The sequence below is a fragment of the Ahaetulla prasina genome, chromosome 3 (assembly GCF_028640845.1).
Source record: "Ahaetulla prasina isolate Xishuangbanna chromosome 3, ASM2864084v1, whole genome shotgun sequence".
Taxonomy (NCBI): Eukaryota; Metazoa; Chordata; class Lepidosauria; order Squamata; family Colubridae; genus Ahaetulla; species Ahaetulla prasina.
In genome coordinates, this window is record NC_080541.1 from 80,116,767 (window position 1) to 80,138,553 (window position 21,787).

The window sequence follows — 21,787 nt, forward strand, 5'->3', positions numbered from 1 at the left end:
CCTTGGGCCAGTTATTTCTCTTAGCCCTAGGAAGCAGGAAATGGTAAACCACTTCTGAAAAAGCTAGTCCAAGCAAGCACCAGGAGTCAATATGAACTCGAAGGCACAAAAAAAAAACAAAAAAAAAACAACTTTTATCATAAAGCAGCCGTTTGAGTTAATCCAAATGGTTTATCTACGTCTAAAAAAAAAAAGAAAACCAGTGTTTGGATTCATGCTTGGCTTGATATCATATTGCAGTATCTGCCTACCGCATGGCCTACAAACATTTGTCTGGATCAGTTTCATTGCTTGGCCCTGGTGGAAGAGAGTAGGATTTTGTAATCTGCTTGCATCACAACAAGCATATTGTACCCTATCAGACTTCTTTCTGACAAATTTGACTGGAACATTTGTTGTAGAAAAGCTAAGAAGCCATTATCAAAAAATCCAGCAACCTGCCACCCCAATACAAATTCTAGTTATTCTGCCATAAATGTTCAATGTCCTGCACTTCTTCCATCCATTCACTCTTTGTAAAGAGCTAAAAATTACATAGTTTTGGTTCAGTCAATTTTCCTCTGTTCCTTATTTTGTTAAAACCAGATCTGGTGTCAGATTATTCAAATTTGACTGTATGAGACCGAGCTGTCACAGATCTCTCTTTATTTGGCTTATGATGAAGCTCCAGTGATTCTGACCTGCCAGTAATTGCTCAGATCATGTCTTTTTGTGGAGTCCTTGGTGCCCTCTGAGCTTGGTGGTTTTCTTGAAGATATTTCATTACCAGACTAGATAATATCATCAGGATAGTTCTGATTATGTTACCTAGTTTGGTAGAGAAACATTTGCAAGAAAACCGCAAAGAGAGCACCAAGGACCCACCAGCTGAACCCTGAGCTACAAATATTCTCTTCTATCAGCATCGCTTCTTTTTTGCAGATGGAATTCACGCCAATTTAAAGGAGAAAATGGTTATACCTCTGGTGAAAAAGCCATAGTTAATCCAGTAATATTTAGCATCCACCAGATCTTGTTCAGTTTTCAGTATTAGGCTATAGAAAAGAGTGGTGGCATTACAACTCCAGGAAATTAAACTGATTGCCTTGAGTCTTTCTGGCCTGGGTTTAATTACTGTAGATTGCCTTGGGCCATTGTGATAGATGATCTATGCCAGGAAAGAAGAGTAGACATTGTTGATACTCTTGGATATCCTGGTTGCTTTGCACATCCTTGGCTACAAAGTTGATATTCTCAATTGGAAACCTTACTTTCTGGTTATTTACACAGCATATTATTTGGAGACTTCTGCTCTGGAGCTATCTTGGTAGCTCTGTAAAATTCTGTTGTGTCTGGCATGTTGTTTAATGTCTTTGAGAAAGACCATTTACAGATTTCTCCATAATCCACAGGTGATAATACTCTGCTATACTTTCCTATGTATTTATGGTTTGATGTGTCTTGAATCTCTAGAATTTCTAGACTAGACATGGGAGAATAAGCTGAAGATGCATTCAGATACAATGTACTTCTTCCTGGTTTGGTTGGCTTATCTTTAGAATTCAGGGAGACAGAAATTGTATTGATGGAATTGCATTCCCCTTTAAAGGATGTGCGTGTAGTGCTCTTTGATCCAATGTAGATACCAGTTATCCACTTAACATATATAGTAACGAGGACTTTTGTTCATCAAATGTGTCTCTACTTGGAGAAGAGAGTCCTGACTTATAGCGTGGCAACTTGGACTATTGCAATGCACTTTTCATGAGGTAATCTTTGAAGATCATTCAGACATTACAGCTGGTCTGGAATGCCACAGCCTAAGTTATGAACAGTTTGTCTGTGATATCCTACATTACTTCACTGGTTGGTTCTGAACATAAGATGTGCTAATAAAGCCTTACAGGTCTGTCTACTGTTCAATCTACTTACATCCTTTTATAGATGCTGCCTTGGATACATTTACTATCTGATGGCCACTTTGGTTTTCTCCATTGTGAGGCCTATTGTGAAGAAAAAAAAATCTCACTGGACTTTAAGCAAACTGACTTCACACTGCAGTTGCAAACCCCATACCTAATTATCTAGGCTTTGTAAGGCTAGCATTTGAATTTGTTTTTGTTCTAAAATCTTCTCCATCTGTTGTGCATTTTATATTGTTTTTATGGGAATTCTTATTCTTCCTTTATAAGTCAACCAGAGCTATTAACGAAGTGGGTGGCATATTAATTTTCTAAATAAAAACTAAGAATTAGGTAGTTTGGTGGGGGAGACAATGAAGCTAAAATACAAAAGCGGCAGTAATTGAATGAAAGGCCACATGTTTGCAAGTTCATGGCTTCTGCTAATGGCATCTCATTTTTTGGACAAATTCAGATAGGAATGCTTTCCAGAGCATGACATGTTGGAGCGTATGGGATACAGCCTCAAGTAGCAGTTCTGTGTACTGTGTCCCATTCTTGCCATTCTTAGCAAGCATAATATGGTGTGTAATTTTTGTGTACGGATGGGAAAAACAATTGTTATCACTTTGATGCTGACTTATCAAACTTACGTGCTCTAAAACCTATACAGAAACCGGAACTTGGCTATTTGTGAACCTTCCTACTTTGCCAAACTTTGCAGTGCTTTTCAAAAGTGTGTACAAAATTGTATATAAGTTAAAGTACATTTGCAACTATAGGATTTTATGAGGTAAAAGACCACAGTATGCTGGCTTCTTTGTAAGATGAAAATAGCAGCAGCAGTAACTTTTCTGACTGAAAAGTGAATAAAGGTTTCCTGCGTATACTATCTAGCTTCCATAGATGTAAGTAAATAAATGCCTCTGAACTGAAATACCCTGCAAGTGAGCACGCAACAATTTATCTCCAATGAATTCAGTGGAAAAAAAAATCCTTTTAATTTGAATGGAGCTTGTTCTGTGCAAATCAAAGACGCAAGGAAGCAAATGGGGAAGAGGAGGTCATTTCACTCTTAATTGTTAACTAATATTTATAAACCCCCACAGGTGTTATTTCCTATAAAAATGCAAATCTAGCTGAAATGAACCTCATACTATCAGTGGTATAATGGCAATTGTCGCAGGGTTATGGCATTGTCAGAAGAGGCTTTTGTATCATTTTAAACACAATCATTTTTGTAAAGTGGGCAGATATTTAAGAGTTGTATTATTGTTTATACTTTCAAAGAGAAAGAAAGAAAGAAAGAAAGAAAGAAAGAAAGAAAGAAAGAAAGAGAAACCTTGAAATGCTTTTCTTCCTTATCAGTACCTTGTTACAATTTCCAAACTTCATGTGGAATTTCCAAATTCCAAATGAATTCTTTAGAAAGAATTTGGAACAGTTTCCAAAAAGAAAAAGATGCAAGTAAAATTACATCAATGGGATTACGTTTCTTAGCAAGGACATCTCAACCAAAAACAAGAGAATGAGTCTCTGATAGGTATTTTGTTTCCAATGGTTCCATTCATGAACATACAGCCACCTTTTTCAGACAAGGTACTTATAGCAGTCATAAATTCTGAAGTGTAGTAACATTTATTTATTATCTATTTACTCATATTTGCTATATAAGGCTAAGGAATGACTCTGGATAGCGTACAACAAAGCTAAAAACAATATATACAATAAAGATTAATGTTACTATTATTAAAGGTTTTAAAATTATTAAAGGCACAAAATTAAAATTATGATGGATGATAGATGATGGATGGATGGATGGATAGGTAGGTAGAGAGGTAGAGAGGTAGATAGATAGATAGATAGATAGATAGATAGATAGATAGATAGATAGATAGATAGATAGATAGGTAGATATTTCTTTTGTTTATTCTTATCTCTGCTGTTGTTCTTTATCAAATGTGCACATTAAGAATAACTGAAATAATTAAACAGAATACATGTTTTTAATCTCTCTTTGCTAGAAGCAGGTTGCCAAACAAATTGTCCGCTCTGTTTTTAATCATTCTATGAACTTAATCATTCTATGAACTTCAGAATAGAATAGAATAGAATAGAATAGAATTTTTTTATTGGCCAAGTGTGATTGGACACACAAGGAATTTGTCTTGGTGCATATGCTCTCAGTGTACATAAAAGAAAAGATACGTTCATCAAGGTACAACATTTACAACACAATTGATGATCAATATATCAATATAAATCATAAGGATTGCCAGCAACAAGTTATAGTCATACAGTCATAAGTGGAAAGAGATTGGTGATGGGAACTATGAAACGATTAATAGTAGTGCAGATTCAGTAAATAGTCTGACAGTGTTGAGGGAATTATTTGTTTAGCAGAGTGATGGCCTTCGGGAAAAAACTGTTCTTGTGTCTAGTTGTTCTGGTGTGCAGTGCTCTATAGCGTCGTTTTGAGGGTAGGAGTTGAAACAGTTTATGTCCAGGATGCGAGGGATCTGCAAATATTTTCACGGCCCTCTTCTTGATTCGTGCAGTATACAGGTCCTCAATGGAAGGCAGAGGTGAGAGGGATGAAATTCTGACTCTTCCTGATTATAAAGCAACACTCATGGTACTGCACTGTATATGTAGATGGATAGATAACTATCTCCAGTAATTGTTTTGTTTTGGATTTCAGGCTTTGTGATGTAGTTACCATCCTCTATGACTATTACGTACAATTGGCTATTTCATTGGTGGTGATAGAGAGGCTACCAAATGACAGTAACGCACAAGAACTCCAATTGTTGCATTTCATGGTTATGTTTCGGTCCTGTTTGAATAAATTATGACATATAGTTGGAGCAACTGATCTTTAGGAGCAGAAGTTAAAAGTTTCAGTTCAGACTCCCCTTTGGTGGGAACTGTTGTGACTCTGGCTCCCAAGCCTGTCCTCATGGAGGAGGGTGACTCTGAGAGTGAGGGGGAGGAGCTGACAAGGCCTCCCTCTCCAGGTCCCTCCTTTCTGGCAATGCCTCAGGTGCCAGCTGAAGGCCAGGAAGAAGGCATGTCGGAGCCCCCACAGACAGAGGGTGAGGAGGATCAATCCTGGATTGATCCCAGGCAGAGTCGGAAGGAGAAGCATGCACAGCAAAGGAAGAGGTGTGGCAGGCCCAGAGAGTGCTGAGTCACTGAGCCACACCCCACAGGGGATAAAAGCGGATGGAGTTGCTCTGTAGCCCCTTATTTATTTTATTCATTTATAAAATGTTTTGGCTGCCCATCTTACCATAGGGTAACTCTCAGAAAAATATGTATATAGATATACAATTAAAACATAGTTAAAATCAAACATTAAAACCTAAGGACATATGGGAAGGGTGGGGACAGAGTGGGACGAGGTGGGACCTATTGTTACTCGATCAATCACAACAGATTCCACCTCCCTCCACTCCAGCCCCGCCCTCCCCATCTTTCCTTATGTTTCATGTTCCTGAATATAAAGTGGTAACTGTTACTACCTATTTAACAAATCACTCTTTTTTTCTTTCTACTAGATCAGGGGTCTCCAACCTTAGTAACTTTAAGGCTTGTGGACTTCAACTCCCAGAGTTCCTCAGCCAACAAAGCTGGCTGAGGAACTCTGGGAGTTGAAGTCCACAAGCCTTAAAGTTACTAAGGTTGGAGACCCCTGTACTATATAGCTTAAGTGCCGTTGCATTTTTCAACATTTCAGATGTTGCTAAGCTTGGTTAGTTCAGCCTTCCAATCAGCTGACTCCACCTGGACTTGTGTCTCCTCAAATCCACTTCTGAATCTGAAGGCTTAAACTGATTCCTAATTCTCCCCTTTCTTGTTTTGGTCATCCCACTACTATTCTCTTTTTTTTGCTATGTTCTTTAAATTTGTTTAAATAGCTTATTTTATAGAATTATATTTAAAAGAAGGAACACTTTTAATAAAGAGTTTGTGGTGGGCTTCTTGGTATAGAAGCCTTCATTCATTCAACTCCCTTGCTTCTTTATATAATTTGGTTGGCTTAACAAAACACATTTCCTATGTTCACATAATATGCTGTGAACATATGCTCCCCCACAAATAAAAGACATTATGATTTAATGATGACCTGATTTAGTAAAGAAGACCTTGAAGGGTGGCCTTGAAAGACAAAAGGAAGACCTGCTCCCAAGGCAGCAATCAGATAAACAAAATTTGAGCCGGGGCCAAGAAAGTAAATTGCAAAAATGCCTCAGAGAGCCTTCCCCACCAATCCTCATGCAGATATAATCAGGAGGAAGGCTGGCACATTCACACTTGCAAGATTCTGTTATTTTTTTTAAAAAAACCTGTTAGTTTTAATAGTAATTTTAATAAAATTACTGTTCTATTCTAATAAAAGTACAGTAGTTTCAGTTCTGCTTGGTGCCTTTTTTTCTTTTTAAATCTGTACCATCTATAACCATGATGGCGAACAGAGCGAGCGTTGCCCTAGCTCAGCTCCAGCATGCATGCATGTGCCAGCCAGCTGTTTTTTGGGCCTTCCAGGACTACTGGAAGTTGGGAAATGGGCCGTTTCCAGCCTCCAGAGAGCATCCAGGCGGGTGGGGAAGGCTGTTTTCACCTTACCTAGGCTCTTAGAAAGCTTCTAGGAGCCTGGGGAAGGCGAAAAATGGGCCTTCCGGGCCCACCATGTTATTGTGTGCCAAAAGCAGGGGAGCACTGGGGGGCGCACACACATTTATGGGGGGGGGCAAGGCGCGTTGAATTATGGGTATGGACACGCACGAGCGTGACACCCTGCGCTCCCCCCACTTTTGGCATGTGACGGCAAAAAGGTTAGCTATCACTGATCTATAAGGTTGACATCTGATTCATGCAATATGCTAAGTTAAATGGCCAGAAAAGGTGGGACAACAACAACTGGAACAACATCTCGTGTCCATGAATCAAGAATGTAAGGCAAATAAAATATGAATTAATAATGAATACAGAATTAGTAAAGAAAGAACAGAGTAATGGTAATCCAAAGAGAAAAGTACATCCTAAACATAGTAATAGAAGGAACAACCATCAGAGTTGCTTGTATCAGAGTTGAAAAATTTAGGAACAACATTTACAAGGTTTACTGAAGATGAACAGCTAACTCCACTCTTACAATAAAATGCAGTACCGATTAGTACGAAGAAGCATCTTATACAAAGCATATTCATCATACACATCTTACGTTACCAGTGCCAAACCTGGACACTTACAATAACAAATAAATAAAAGTTACTTACTATGGAAATGAGATATTTGAGGAAAGCTGCTGGAGTGACTAGAAGGGAATAAAATTAGGAATGAGATTATAAGGGAAAGAAATGGAATAGAACCAATATACAAACTGCATACAAAGACAGCAATAAAGTGGTTTGCCCAGCTGGAGGATTCTGTACCATATAAGGCATAGATAAAAAAAGAGGAGAAGATCAAAGAGCATGAGACAGACCCCAAAGAAGATGGCAAGACAACATCAAATACATGTTACAGCAGCATCAAATAACAATGGTGGAAGAACCAAAGTTTTGTATCTCTTCTTCAACACCCAAAGTGGTAAAAGAGAAAGTACAGAAGAAGAAAAATAGTGGGAAGTTTGCTGAACTACAACCACCCATCACTAGTTCTTGTACTAACATAGCCACCGATGCCTGTTGAGATCAACAGGGGGCCAAATGTTGAAATCAGGGTTGTATCAAAGCAACATAAGCCCTGCCTCTTTTATGCATGAATTATGACGTTGTACATGTGTATGAATAGGGTGGAGACTTTTGTCTGTGCAATTTACCCAAATGAAGAAAGCATTGGATCCTGCACAGAATATTCCTTAACATGGAAGGCAACAAGCAGCTTCTATTTCCATGAAATTGCCTTATAGTTTAATCATAAATTGCTGTATGCTGTAACTCCTTTGTTTTCAGGTTTTGCATTGTGTTGCTCAAACTACTTGTGGCATAAACATTTTGAAGGAGAGAAAAAGAGAGAAGCACCATATATACTTGTGAATAAGTTGAACATTTTAAGTGGTAAAATGCACCCAAAATTTTGTTTGGTTTATTGGCAGTGAGTTTATCCACAAATATATAAAGTCATGCTTTAAAAAGGTACCTATATATTGCAGATATAATTGCAGATAAGCCCATCTATGGATAATGTGACCCATGAGCTCACAAAAATAGCATGAAAAATGGGTAATCTGTGGATTACACATAGAATGAAAAGTAAAACATGCAAAAATTTTGAAAGTTGGTTATCCACAGGCAAATTTAACAGTAAATGCAAGTACATACAACAATATAGGAATTCTATGAATAAGAAGGAAAAATAAAACATCAATTGATTTATTATTTGTAGTTACATTTGAACTATACAGATAATTTAATGTTAAGGAAATAGCAGAATTGCAAATAAAATTAGAATTCTGTAAATTATAATTCTTGAAAGGACATGAATTGTGGAAGAATATATCTATTTAATATTCAGAATTTATCCCAGGCTTAATATTATGCTTCATGTCATTGTCTTATTTAAACTTTTTTGGAATGATGCTGGTGAACTATATTGGTGATTTTTCTTTGATCTCTTAGGCAGTTCCAGTTAGAAAGAATGGGAAGCCTGGAGAGATACTTCTCTTTGAGCTGTTTCTTCTCCAAGGAACTTCTGACAGAGTTGTTGGCTGGGGAGTTTTTCCTTTATGTAATAATAATTTGGATATCGTAGATGGGAAGTTCAAGTGTCCTCTTCTCAGAGGTCATTACGATTCAAGAATTGATAGATTTCAAAAAATTGAAAAGTTGATTTCTTCTGATTTGGATCACTGGCTATGCAATCTTTATTTTCAGGTAGGTATCTTTAAAATGCTACATCTTAATTTAATATACCATCCATGGTTTTTTGGTAATGATTTACACTGTGTTAATCAAACGTTTTTACTTAAAGCTCAATAGTCCCATTCATTTGTTGTTTAGAAAGTGGATAATATCACATTACAAGTCTCTAGGGATACTCTAAAATATAGTCATCTTTATGATATTCTGGATTTATTATTCATCCGTATTCCATTTTATCCTTTTAACTTTTAATCAATTTTTTATTTCTCCTTACTTATCTTCTTCCAAAAACAACATAAACCATAATAATAATAATGGTTCTATATCTGTGTTTACTGCAGATTTTATTTATACTTGTCTTACTGTAATTGTAATACATATGGATGAGGTAAAGTTTATATGAATGATGGCAGTGAAGAAAGAGATTGATATGCCTTGAAACTAGTTTTCTAACTACCTTTATACAAGGGACTGGAATTCTGTTCAGAAATCAAACTGTTAAAAATATGAATTGGCTATATTTAGCTATAAAGTAATGTTTAAAACTGTATGACTTAAAATTTACTTTCATATTTGAACTTCAAAGTCAGCTTAGAGGACCCATTGAGGATTATGGCTGTGGGGAATAATTGACTCCTTGGATTCACAAATTGATAGACAGTTGTGTTTTTAAATTATTACACTGCACACTGAGAGCACTTAGGACAAGAATTACAGGAATTAAGAAATAGCTAATAACTGGTGGACCCATGTGGTGGGTGTTCCCAAAGAATCCTAGATTTACCCTTTTGATCGAACCTTTGAGAATATTAGCAGAATAATTTTGCATATGGCTGACCTATTCATATAAAAATGTTTTCTCTTATCAGATAATTAAACTTCCATGGTATTCAAATGAACAGTATAAATATGAAGTGGGCCTTCAGCCGTCTTCAAAAATTCTTCAATATTCAAGTACTGCTGAGAAGGATGGGATTTCAAAGGAAATCATTGGTGGGTTGTGAAATGACACACTAAAAAAATTCCTGTCTACCATGATACTGTCTATCATGATAATGTTCTTTGGCTTACATTCATTAAATTAAAAAAAAATCATTCAGCAACTTATTGTACAATCATCTTCCCAGCCTTCTTCTACCTATATGCCACGGTTACGAGGTCTTAATACATCTGGAAGAATCCAGTTATAGAAGCAATTTGTTGTTATTTTAATCATTTATGGAAGCGATAAACCTTTTAAAATCTAAAGTCTTGCTGATATTAGCTAAGAAAACCTATCACTCTATTATTTGGAGAGCAAAATTGTCTATATCAATGCTAGCGGTAGCACAAGGTATTTCTTATGTTCAATGTTTGTCCAGGTGATGGGTTGGACCTAGGAAATCCAAAGTATTTTCCCAGTATGTCCTTGACACTTGAAAAAAAGATCTGACCTCTGAAACTCCAAGGAGCAGGGAGGAGTTTTTGATATTAGTCTTATTCTCTTTGCAAAATTTAAAATGTCTTAAGGATCCTGAAATGCCATTTTAACCTCACAGGGGAAACTTAAAAGGATATTAGAGATTCTGAGATGCCTTTACAAGATCTATAACCTTACAATTGACACACCATTCTAAACTACCAGATGCTGAATGTGCCAAGCAATGTATTAGGAATCAGAGAAGTAGTAGGACAGTAAATATCCCACTCTTCATTCTTTGTAGATTTAATCTAACAGATGGATTGTTGTAAACCCTTGATTTGAATATGATACCTCTTTGAAAATATATACATAAATATGTATCATGTTAATAGATAGGGGCAGATGCAAAGAATTGTGAGTTATGCACTGTTAAATGAATATGCTCATAACCCTAGGTTTTTTTTTTAAAATAAACCTACTGGATATACAGTTGAATAATTGAAACTCTACATCCCCCACTCTGAAAACAGATATCCTTAAGAATAATTCTCTGTATCATTTGTATTTATTTATTTATTTACTTGGAGCTTCCTTTAAAGATATTATTAGCTGTTAATATCCCCTGTGGGTTTGTTTTCTAATATATATCAGTTCAATGCTACAGTATGCTGTTTCTGCTGGTGATATGTTGCTAAGAGATTTAATAATGGGCAAACAAACACAACATGTGGTAATCCATTTCAAATTAAAAGTTTATTAAACGCTAGCTTGATGACTTTCTGGCTATTTACAATTAAAGGAGCAAACCTTAGGGAACTAGGAAACACGTGGTAAACCTTACAGCTTTTTCTTTCCAACAGAACAAATACATTTATGATCTGCAGCAAACTGATAGGTGGTATAAATACTCTATTTATTTGGTTGGGACACAACATAAAATTGTGCTAAAGTGACGCTAATGTTGAAATGCAAACCAGAAAATAAACAAACCTAAATGACAATGAAGTCTGTGCCTTAAGAAGACTCATTGAAACACTCTAATAATGAGAGACTAATCAGTATATGGGATTTTACAAACTGTAGCTTGGCTTGAAAACACAGTTTTAATTCTAAGTTACTTTCAACCTTGGCAACTTTAAGATGTGTGGACTTCAATGCCCAGAATTCTCCAGCCAGAATGAGTGAGGATCTAGGGTTTCTGATTGGAAGAAAAACTCTATCTCTCATTTCCCGAGGTCATTACTATTCAGTATAGTCATCAATTCCAGGGTATGGAATCTGTGAACCCCAGAAAATGCTGAATGACATCACCCCTTAGTGCCAGTCTGGTTGCATATTATCCCTCATTTGATTAACTGGTCCACAGAAAACAATTGAAGCAGGATTGCATGAGTTGACAATGGGAGGTTGAAACACTAACAGAGAGATATGCAGACAATACTAATGTGGAAAATAAAATGAAAGAAGATGTAGAAGGGGTTATTAAGAATCTATAAAAGGAAAGTCAGTTATTATAAAGGTAAGATAATATCCACCAGCAACCCTAGTTAACTTACATCTGACAGTAAAAGTAGTAGATAGCTTTATTTTCTTGGGTTGAAGATTCAAAAGTAAAGAGAAGATTAATTCTACAGAAAAAAAGCAGTTCACCAAAGTTCAGAATAGTTAAGGCAATAGTTTTTTCTACTGGTCAAATATGACTCTGAAACCTAGATTTTGGAAAGCACAACAGAACAAAGATAACTTACAGAGTACAAGATACTATAGGTACCATCTACTGGAAGAAGTCACACTGTACTGACTTCTGATAAGAACTGATTACAATCGTGGCAACGCTAATCAAGCAGAGGCTTACATACTTAGGCATGAGGTTCTACTAGATGATGATGGGCTAGAAAAAATGACTGTGCTTGGGAAAAATGAGGAAAAGAGATTAGAATGAACAGGAGAGAGATAGATGGACAGGAGGAAAGAGACCATTGAAATGTCTATTGAGGACAACTTTAAATTGCAGATTTATATCCATTTAGCTAATAGAGTTTAACCTCCATTTGATAGCCCTTATAACAGCCAGATCAGGCTATTATACCAGTTCAGATTTTTCCAAGTGTCCACTTTTCACTAGCCTCTTTTTCAGTATGGTGGGGAAAGGTAGTCCAAATTACCTGCTATGTGCTGCTTGAATTTGGTTTAAATTTCTATATGCAGAAACATGTATCCTTCTGCTGATCTACATTCTCTATCTCCAAAACATTACACTACACTAATGCTATAAACTGCTGATGATTGTGTGATGAAAGAGGAGGCATTTATCCACTCATTGGCCAGCTACTGTGTTTCCCCAAAAATAAGACCCTGTCTTATATTTTTTTGAACCCTGAAATAAGTGCTTGGCCTTATTGTCAGGGAGGTCTTATTATTTTGGGGCATGTGAAGCAAGATGGGGCTCCTCTTGCCGTCTCACCTGATTTACAGGTCGGTCACGTTTCTTGCCATTGTGTGCGGGGAAACAAGTTATACTGTAAAAAAACCACTTCTCGAGAGTTCAATCAATTAATTCCAACTTCTCGAACGCCCACACCTTCACTAGGTCTTATTTTTTGGAGAGGGTTTATTTTTTTGGGGGGGGCTTATTTTAGCACATTTGGGATTACTATCAAGCCCAAAAGCCCAATTGGGCTTACTATCCGGGGAGGTCTTATTTTTGAGTAATAACTAAAAAGTTTACCCATATTTCATTTTTTTTTCTCCTTTGAAATAAAATCCTAAAGCAAGGTCTCTTTCTTAACAATGAATGTACATGACCTCTGTACATGTGTAGTACTAATTATCCTATTTAAAGACGTATACAACTAATTATCTATGTAAAAAGAACAGTCCTATTAAGGTAGTAGTTCTTATGAAGCATAGCTCTTATCAAGATACTATGAATTCTGAAGTAAGTCTTTCTGCTTAGAGCATCAAAGCCTTCAAACCTGGCCTTAGTAGCAGATGTTTTGTTCTGAAAGACATCAGCAGCTAACCCATGCTCCCATGAGTTCCCATGAGCTCTGATTGGGGGAATTTACTTCTGAAAAGTAATTTTGTTTTTATTTATTTATTTGTCCAACACAACAGTATATATAAGTATAAGCATGAAATAACCATACGAATTGGATACAATCAAAGGGAACATTAGGGCAAGAAGGGTAGGCACGCTGGTGCTCTTATGCACCATGTCCCATGTTTCACTTCTCCCCTCCTTCCAGTGTCCCATGTTTCACTGGAAGGAGGGGAGAAGTGACATTTGAACAATCCATTTTACATGTGTTTTGAAGTCCTGGTATCTTTTGAGCTCAGATTTAGGTTCCATTTGGTAGAATGATCTACTTATTGTGACATAAGTCACATAAGTGTTAGATGCATCACTACCTTATTCCTTCCTGTTGAAATCTAAAACTATTTTATCCAATTAAATTGTAAGCAGACAGGATAACAGTTTTTTTAAAAAAGAGAGAATCAAAAGAAAGTCAACTGGCTAGTTTAATGTCATTTGTCAGTCTGTAGTAATCCACAAACTCATTTTGTTTAATAAATTAGCAGAGACATGAACAGGTCAATACAACATTAATGAAATGCACCTCATTATAGTGGATGTGACATGTTTATACAACTTCTCTTCAGAGGGAGGGAAATGAAGAAAATAGGACAACATCTTTTGATACATTCTGCACATAGGAATAGAGCAGGGCCATTGTATTGGAGATGATGGGATTGATTTCCATGGTATGGTGCCAGAATTACTTCAGGAGGGCACCTTTGAGGCAAATCAAGACCTTCATTTATGTGCTCTATGGGCTAATACTTTGGTTCTGAGCATTGTTCAGTTGAACTGTACTCAGATATGGATCCTTCTAAAATGCAGTAAGCAATACGTACCCCTAAAAACACTGTAACCATCATGTAATGTAGATTTTTGAAAAAATCCAGTTTCCAAATAGGAGTAGTAGATCCCTTTCTATCCAAATTCCTGAGGAAAAAAATAAGGTATCGTAGGGAAAGAGAGAAGGAAAAGATAGGATTGGGGGAAGAATACAAATAAGAACAATCAAAAAGAGTGTTAAAAGAAAGTACATAGGATGAACTAATCTGATTTTTGGTTCTGGGCCAGCCTACTGCCTACTGAAGTTATTTCACCACTGTGATACAATATGGTTCTCTAGAATCTGACTTCTAAAGATTTCCCAGGCCTGTGGTAGAAAGAATGACAATATTGCTAACCTATTACCTTCACTACTCCAAGTATCTTCAGCTCAAGACCTACAATTTACTCAATGTAAAGCAGTTGACTTGGAATGCTTTCTATGCCTGGAATCTCATGGACAGCAGTATGTCTGATATTTGGGTTTGGGAAGAACAGACAAATCTTGTATAATAATGATTCTATAATCATTACTAAAATCTCTATTGTATAATCAGTAAGTTTCTCTATGTATCCATACACCTTTTCCATGCATTTTTACTGACTATCTAAATATGTTTAATTGTTTAATTTATATATGGCTAGTCCTAAATAACAGGAGATGAAATGTTAACATTAAACAGAAAGACATCAAACAAAAATATTAAACAGGCCATGTGATCCTGGTTTATTTGTTGTTCTCCCATGTAACTCAAACCCAAAATCATGGTATGTAAATGCCTAATACAATTCTAGTCTCATTGCAAAAAGAAAAGAAAAGAAAAGAATATCTAATGAACTTTTGTTGGAGATGTAAAAGGTAAATAGCAGCCTCAGATCGGTTGGACAATCCCATTTTCTGATCTGATGGTCTCCTGAGGTCAAAGGTCTCTGGAAGACATTTAGTTGCAGAATTGGTTTCCATTTGGCTTCAGTAAGTAATGTTCAGATCTGCTGGGTAAAAGGTTAAAAAAAAGAGGCTTTAAACAACTCTGCAAGTTGTTAATAGGAAAGGTATTTTGACAGAACCGTTTTGCAGAGACGGTTGGCCCATCCCAAAGTGATGCCGGCTGACAGTACTTTGCTGTTCCTGGAGCATAGAAACATGTGGAAGGAATTGTTCTTTCACATTTCACAGGTTGTCATTTCCTTCACAGGGCAACCTCTGACCCCTCGGAGAGATTCTGACACTCGTAAGGGAAGTATTCCCAGTGTTGAAAAGGAAGTGAGAAAGCGGTTTAACACGGTGAGAGGTGGGAAATGGTGCATATTAGAACAAATTAAGAGGAAAATAACAAATGATCTCATGGATAACGTCCAGCAGGTTAGAACTTTCAGTATGGTGGGTAATTTGCTAATATTTTGGAACTACATTGATTCTGCATATTTCTTTAAATTATGAAAACAGTAACAGCAACAACAATCTCTCACATTTAGTAGGCCAAGGAGAAGTTGAAATTATATGTGGTGACATATACACACAAAAGAGAGATAGAGAGACAGTGACCGAGATTAAAAAATGAATTATATTAGGAAAACTTTACATACAGAAAAAAGTATGCATGTATTAAGGTATATACTAATTATATTAACTATCATAATGTCTAAGCTGGAATCATGGTAGTATAAGGTTTCAGACATATATAGCTTCATCAAGAGGCAATAAGGATGAAACTATGGATATCCAAAATAATTTTCTCCAGATTGCTCTACACTGTATGTTCTATTTCTAGTAATCAGTAATAAGTCACTGAACAAATGCAGGAACCTTAGTTCTTACAAGGCTTTATAAATTCATGGGTGCTTCTTTTTTAAGTCACTCTTTAAAACTCCGAGTAGCAGTCCTAGTAGTCCTTGTTTAGTGACTGCCACTTTAGCAAGTTACAACAGTGATGAAAAAGCAACTTTGCTCAGATAAAGGGTGTGGAGCCAGAAGATTTTGAGACTAATATTGAAAGAATTTATCGTGTTAATTCTTGGTGGGCAAGACAAAATAGAGTACCTAGGGATGTGGTTATTTATTTTACAACTAAAAAGGTTAGGTATGAAATTTTGCAAGCCTTTTATAAAAATAAATTTCAGATATTGGGACAAGATATAAAAATGATGAAGGAAATTCCTCCTAAAATGTTAAGAAACAGAAGAGAATTTGCTTTCTTGGTGGATGAGTTTAAGAAATATCAGATATATTTTAGATGGGAAGTCCCAATGGGTTTGTCAGTGAATTTTAGAGGTAGAAAGTATTTTCTTAATTCAGTTATGAAAGCGAGACATTTTTATATTAATGTTTTAAAGAGTGGGAATCCTTTGTTGTTAGATGCTAAGTTAACTGGTTTGGAAATGATGGAAAATAAAATGGGAGAGGGGAGGAATGTTTAAGATGTGAATATGATGATTATGGTTAATTTTTGGAATTGATTTGTTTAGGATATAAATTATAGGATTTTTGTTATTTGCTATTTGTATGGTATAAATCTATGGGATGATATTACTCAATTGTGAAGGGGAAAGTGAAATTTATGAATTTAGATAATGTGGATGTAATGATTTTAACTGTTTACTGTTATATTGTGGATGTAGTCTAAATGATTATTTGCTTGATATTTGATTGATGGAGTAGTATTGGAAGACTGAATATTAAATCTTATGACAATTGAAGAAATATATAAGTGATGAAAATTTGAACTTGAGAAGCTGGATTGTAATTTAAGAAATGGACTTATGAAATTTGAAGGAATATACAAGTGGGCGGGAAAAAAAAATTGAACTTTAGAAGATGGACTAATTTTTAAAATGGACTGTAAGAAGAATGGACATTAAATGTTATGGCAATTGAAGAAATATATAAGTGATAAAAAATTGAGTTCGAGAAGATGGACTGTAATTTGAGAAATGGACTTATGAAATTTGAAGGAATATACAAGTGGAAAAAAAAATTGAATTTGAGAAGATGGATTAATTTTAAAAATGGATTGTAAGAAGAAGTAATATGTGAAGTTGGTATTGTTTCTTTTTTTTTCTCTTTTTTTTTATTATTCTTTCCTATCTTTTTATTTTTATTGTGAGGGGATCTATAGTTTTAAATTTTTTAAGGTGGGAGGTTATGTATATTTTGTATACTTTAGCTTGTGATTGTTGGTTATAATACCCGGTATTTGCTCTGGGAAGTCTGGGGGAAGGGAGGAGGGGGAAGGGAAATGAATCAACAAGTGATACATGGACTGATTATTAATGTACAGTAATTTTTGAAGATATGAAATTAAAAAATTTAAAATGATATTGGGGATGCTCGACTGCCATTTCAGGAAGAAAAGGATAGAGGTGTAGGAGGGAAGAAAGTAGGTAGGAAAGTGTAGAGAAGGAGGAGGGAATAAGAGGTTAGATAGGGTGGAAGAAGGAGGAGGAGGGGGAAGGAGGAAATGAATCAACAAGTGATACATGGACTGATTATTAATGTACAGTAATTTTTGAAGATATGAAATTAAAAAATTTAAAATGATATTGGGGATGCTCGACTGCCATTTCAGGAAGAAAAGGATAGAGGTGTAGGAGGGAAGAAAGTAGGTAGGAAAGTGTAGAGAAGGAGGAGGGGAATAAGAGGGTTAGATAGGGTGGAAGAAGGGAGGAGTGGAGAAGGAGGAGAGGAAGTAGTAAAGTGAAGGGGATGAAGGATGGGAAAGTAGTAGAGGGTAGAGAGGGAGGTTGTGTTGTAAGGAAGTGGCAGTCGGGCAGGCCTGAATCAGTAATAAATAAAAATTAATGATTAATGATGGATAATAGTTTGTACATAAATATGATGTTGAAAAATGGAAATAAAAAATTATTAAAAAAAAAAAGCAACTTTGCAACCAATGCTTGCATTTATGATCTTCACAAGTATGTAAAGTAAAGTAAAGCTGAACTAAGATCATAGTTGCAGTTGTGGTTTCACTTAGTGACTGTTTCACTTAACAACTAAGCTGGTTCTCCCAATTGTGGTTGCTAAATGCGGGCTGCTTGTATACAAAACTACCGCTTAAGAATGGATTTAGGAAAGATGTAAAGAAGAAAAGTAAAAGAAGAAATAACCTACATTTGGTGAATTATTATATTCAGCAAAAACAGGCCAAACCAATATTGATGAGAAAATGAGAAACACAACACCATAGTTGGCAACACAATGCAAGCCATCTTTAACATCTGGCAGGTGATATGAATTAGGTGGCATTTATAGGCTACGATAAACCAATCTGCATGGCTGGTAAAGTATGGCTTGCAAGCTGGGATTGTGGGTGCTGATTTGCGGTGATGTGTATATAGGGCTAAAGAAAATGATGCATTTCGTATCACCTGGAAAGATCTTAGGAGAGTTGACATTTATAGCTGACTTATGAAGCAAACGCTGCGAGAATACAGCGGGCTTTCCTTATATCACTTCCCATTTTATACAATTTCAATAGAGGTATGGCTCCTGGCATGGAACATGCTTCTTTGTATCTGCTATATATACGATGTAAACGTAATTACCTGAAAAAAACCCCAGAGGCTTCTCCCATCAATAAATCCTTAGAGGCAGTGTTTCAAAAGGATCACTAACGTTTGTTAAAATAAAAGAATGTGTGCCCTTCGTTCTTCATACCTAGAAAACTTGCACATGGGTTTGAACAGATATGATTTTTATGCCACAAATATTCTGCAAACCTACTGCAGTATGGCAACACAATTGGGTATGTATAGTCTAATTTACAAATACACAAAATCACTGGCTTATTAGTCTTCATTTCATTTCAGTTGCTTAGTTCTGCTCCCAGGACAGCTTCACTAAGACTTAATATGATGCTTATGTTTTATTCTACATCTCTCTTTCTCTCTCCATCTCCCTCGCTCTCTCTCTCCCCCGCCCCCTCTCCTTTCAACTTGTAGTGGAGACATACAGAAAGTTAGGCAGGAAGGAGAGAATTATGCAGTATATGATTTAAAAAAAAAAAAAAACTAGCCCTATACTCGTTTATTTGAATTCATGCAAAGAAAGAAAATGGCTGTATTGGCATCACAAAGCAGATCTAGCGCAGTGTTTTCCACACTTGGCAAGTATAGGAGGTGTGGACTTCAATTCCCATTATTCATCAGTTAGGATGTTGGCTGGGGAATTGTGGGAGTTGAAGTCCTTCTGTACTGATGTTGAGTACAGGGTTCAAAGGTGTCTCCATTCAAATATATGGATGTACAGAAGGCTAACCTAATCCTTTAATTTTGGGGAATGGATTCAATTCCATCATACTTTCTCTGTATGTGAGCATTCTGCATAGAAAAAAGAATTCAGGAAGGGGAGAACTGTTCTTAATTGTTGAGTGTGGTTAGAAAAAAGTGCCCAGAAATATGTTAGACCATATTTTTAATATAAATCCCTCTTCGGAGTTCCAGTATTTCAACCTAAAAATATTAGGAATAAACCAGTGGTGAAATCCAATTTTTTTTACTACTGGTTCTGTTGTCATGGCTTTTGGGCATGGTGTGGCTTGGTGGGCATGGCAGGGAAGGATACTGCAAAATCTCCATTCCTACCCCACTCTAGGGGAAGGATATTGCAAAATCTCCATTCCCACCCCGCTCTGGGGCCAACCCGACATGATATTTTCTGGTTCTCCGAACTACTCAAAATTTCTGCTACCGGTTCTCCAAACTGCTCAAAATGTCCGCTACCAATTCTCCAGAACCTGTCAGAACCTGCTGGATTTCATCCCTGGAATAAACCGGTAATCTCTTTTCATACTTTTTAAAAACATCTTTAATGAAAAATGAACATTGTGTCTTTATATTCTGTAATGGTAGTTTAGAATAGAGTATTATTGGCTTGAATGTCTAAAGTAAGGTCTAAAGTAATCTTAATATGTCCTATGAATGATGTACTTGAAATTCTTTCTATTGTTTTTCCATTTTTGTTGCCTTTTTTTGGTTGCCTATAATAAAGACTTATGTAGAGGACATTGAAAGTGTGATAGCACTTGTATTGCATTTGTAATATTCTTAATTCAGTTCCTGGCATCTCCAGTTAAGAGCATTAGAGAAACATTATTTCCTTAAGCTATTAAAGACCTCCTGCCAGTCAAAAGAAACAAGATCTTGTATTGATAACATAGAATGGCTTGGAGGGCCCAAAGAGTCAGAGCTCAGTGATAAAGAACATGCTTGCTACCCACACCTCAGGACAGCTTCATTCAGACAAGCTGGCTATCAACGGGCTGGACCAGAAAGCAGACAACTTACATAAGAATAGTTTTATATAGACTTCCATTGATAGTTGATTTCTGTTCTTGTGGTTTTTATTGAACTTCAAATGATGTCCTTTCTCTAGAGCAAATACAATGGAGAATAAAGTAATACAATGGGAGAATAAAAGCCTGGAGACCAAAACATATGAAGAACAGTTGCAGGAATTGGGTTCAGCTAGTCTAGAGAAATAGAAATAGAAATAGAAATAGAGAAATAAGAAAGGCTGAGCGCCAAAGAATTGAGGCCTTTGAACTCTGGTGCTGGAGAAGACCCTTGGACTGCAAGGCGAACAAACAAGTCAGTTCTAGAGGAGATCAACCCTGACTACTCTTTAGAAGGCCAGATCCTGAAGATGAAACTCAAATACTTTGGCCACCTAATGAGAAGGAAGCACTCACTGGAGAAGAGCCTAATGCTGGGAAAGATTGAGGGCAAAAGAAGAATGGGACAACAGAGAACGAGGTGGCTGGATAGAGTCACTGAAGCAGTAGGCATGAGTTTAAATGGACTCCAGAGGATGGTAGAGGACAGGAAGGCCTGGAGGAATGTTGTCCATGGGGTCGCGATGGGGTCACGACTTCGCAACTAACAACAAAGTCTAGAGAAAAGAAGGACTAGGGGCAGTATTCCTGTATTTGAGAGGCTGCCACAAAGAAGAGGGAATCAACTTATTTTTCAAACCACCAGAGGACAGGAAAGAAACAATGGATGGAAACCAATCAAGGAGAGAAGCAACCTGGAATTAAGGAGAAACTTCCTAACAGTGAGGACAATTAACCAGTGGAACAGCTTGCTATCAGAAGTTGTGGATGCTTCATCGCTGGAGGTTTTTAAGAAGAGACTGGAAAGCCACTTATCTGAAATGGTATAGGGTCTCCTCCTTGAGCAGGGGTTGGACTAGAAGACCTCCAAGGTCCCTTCCAGCTCTCTTCTGATTGAACTGAATTGATTGAATGGACATATATTTAATAGCATCAGTCACCTATGCAAGAATAGTAGTAAACCTATTATAAGGGTTCAGTTTGAAGACTGTTGATCCAAATCATTTTCTAAAGGTTCTTGAAAATCTAATTCACTGGATAGGTATCTCCCTAATTTATTTATTTATTTATTTATTTATTGTTTAAATTTATATACCGCCCTATCTCCCAAAGGACTCAGGGCGGTTTACAGGCATTTAAAAAACAGGTAAATACAATCTAAAAACAGTTAAAAAACTTATTCTAAAAGCCTAAATTAAAAATATGAAAATAAAACCCAATTTAAAAACCGTAAATTAAAATCTAGCTCAGTCCTGTGCAATTAAATAAGTATGTTTTAAGCTCGCGGCGGAAGGTCCGAAGGTCCGGAAGCTGACGAAGTCCTGGGGGTAGTTCGTTCCAGAGGGTGGGAGCCCCCACAGAGAAGGCCCTTCCCCTGGGCGTCGCCAGACGACATTGCCTCG

At 36.5% G+C, this 21,787-nt stretch overlaps 1 protein-coding gene across 1 annotated transcript in view; it reads left to right on the forward strand.

Moving 5' to 3' along the window:
* The window catches only part of LOC131195313 (uncharacterized), a 222,272-nt gene that overhangs the window by 69,345 nt on the left and 131,140 nt on the right, over nucleotides 1-21,787 (forward strand). Inside the window, exons 8-10 of the mRNA XM_058177111.1 lie at nucleotides 8,507-8,761; nucleotides 9,619-9,742; nucleotides 15,249-15,337. Of these exons, the coding sequence (XP_058033094.1) occupies nucleotides 8,507-8,761; nucleotides 9,619-9,742; nucleotides 15,249-15,337 (468 nt within the window). The remainder of the gene's footprint in view (nucleotides 1-8,506; nucleotides 8,762-9,618; nucleotides 9,743-15,248; nucleotides 15,338-21,787) is intronic.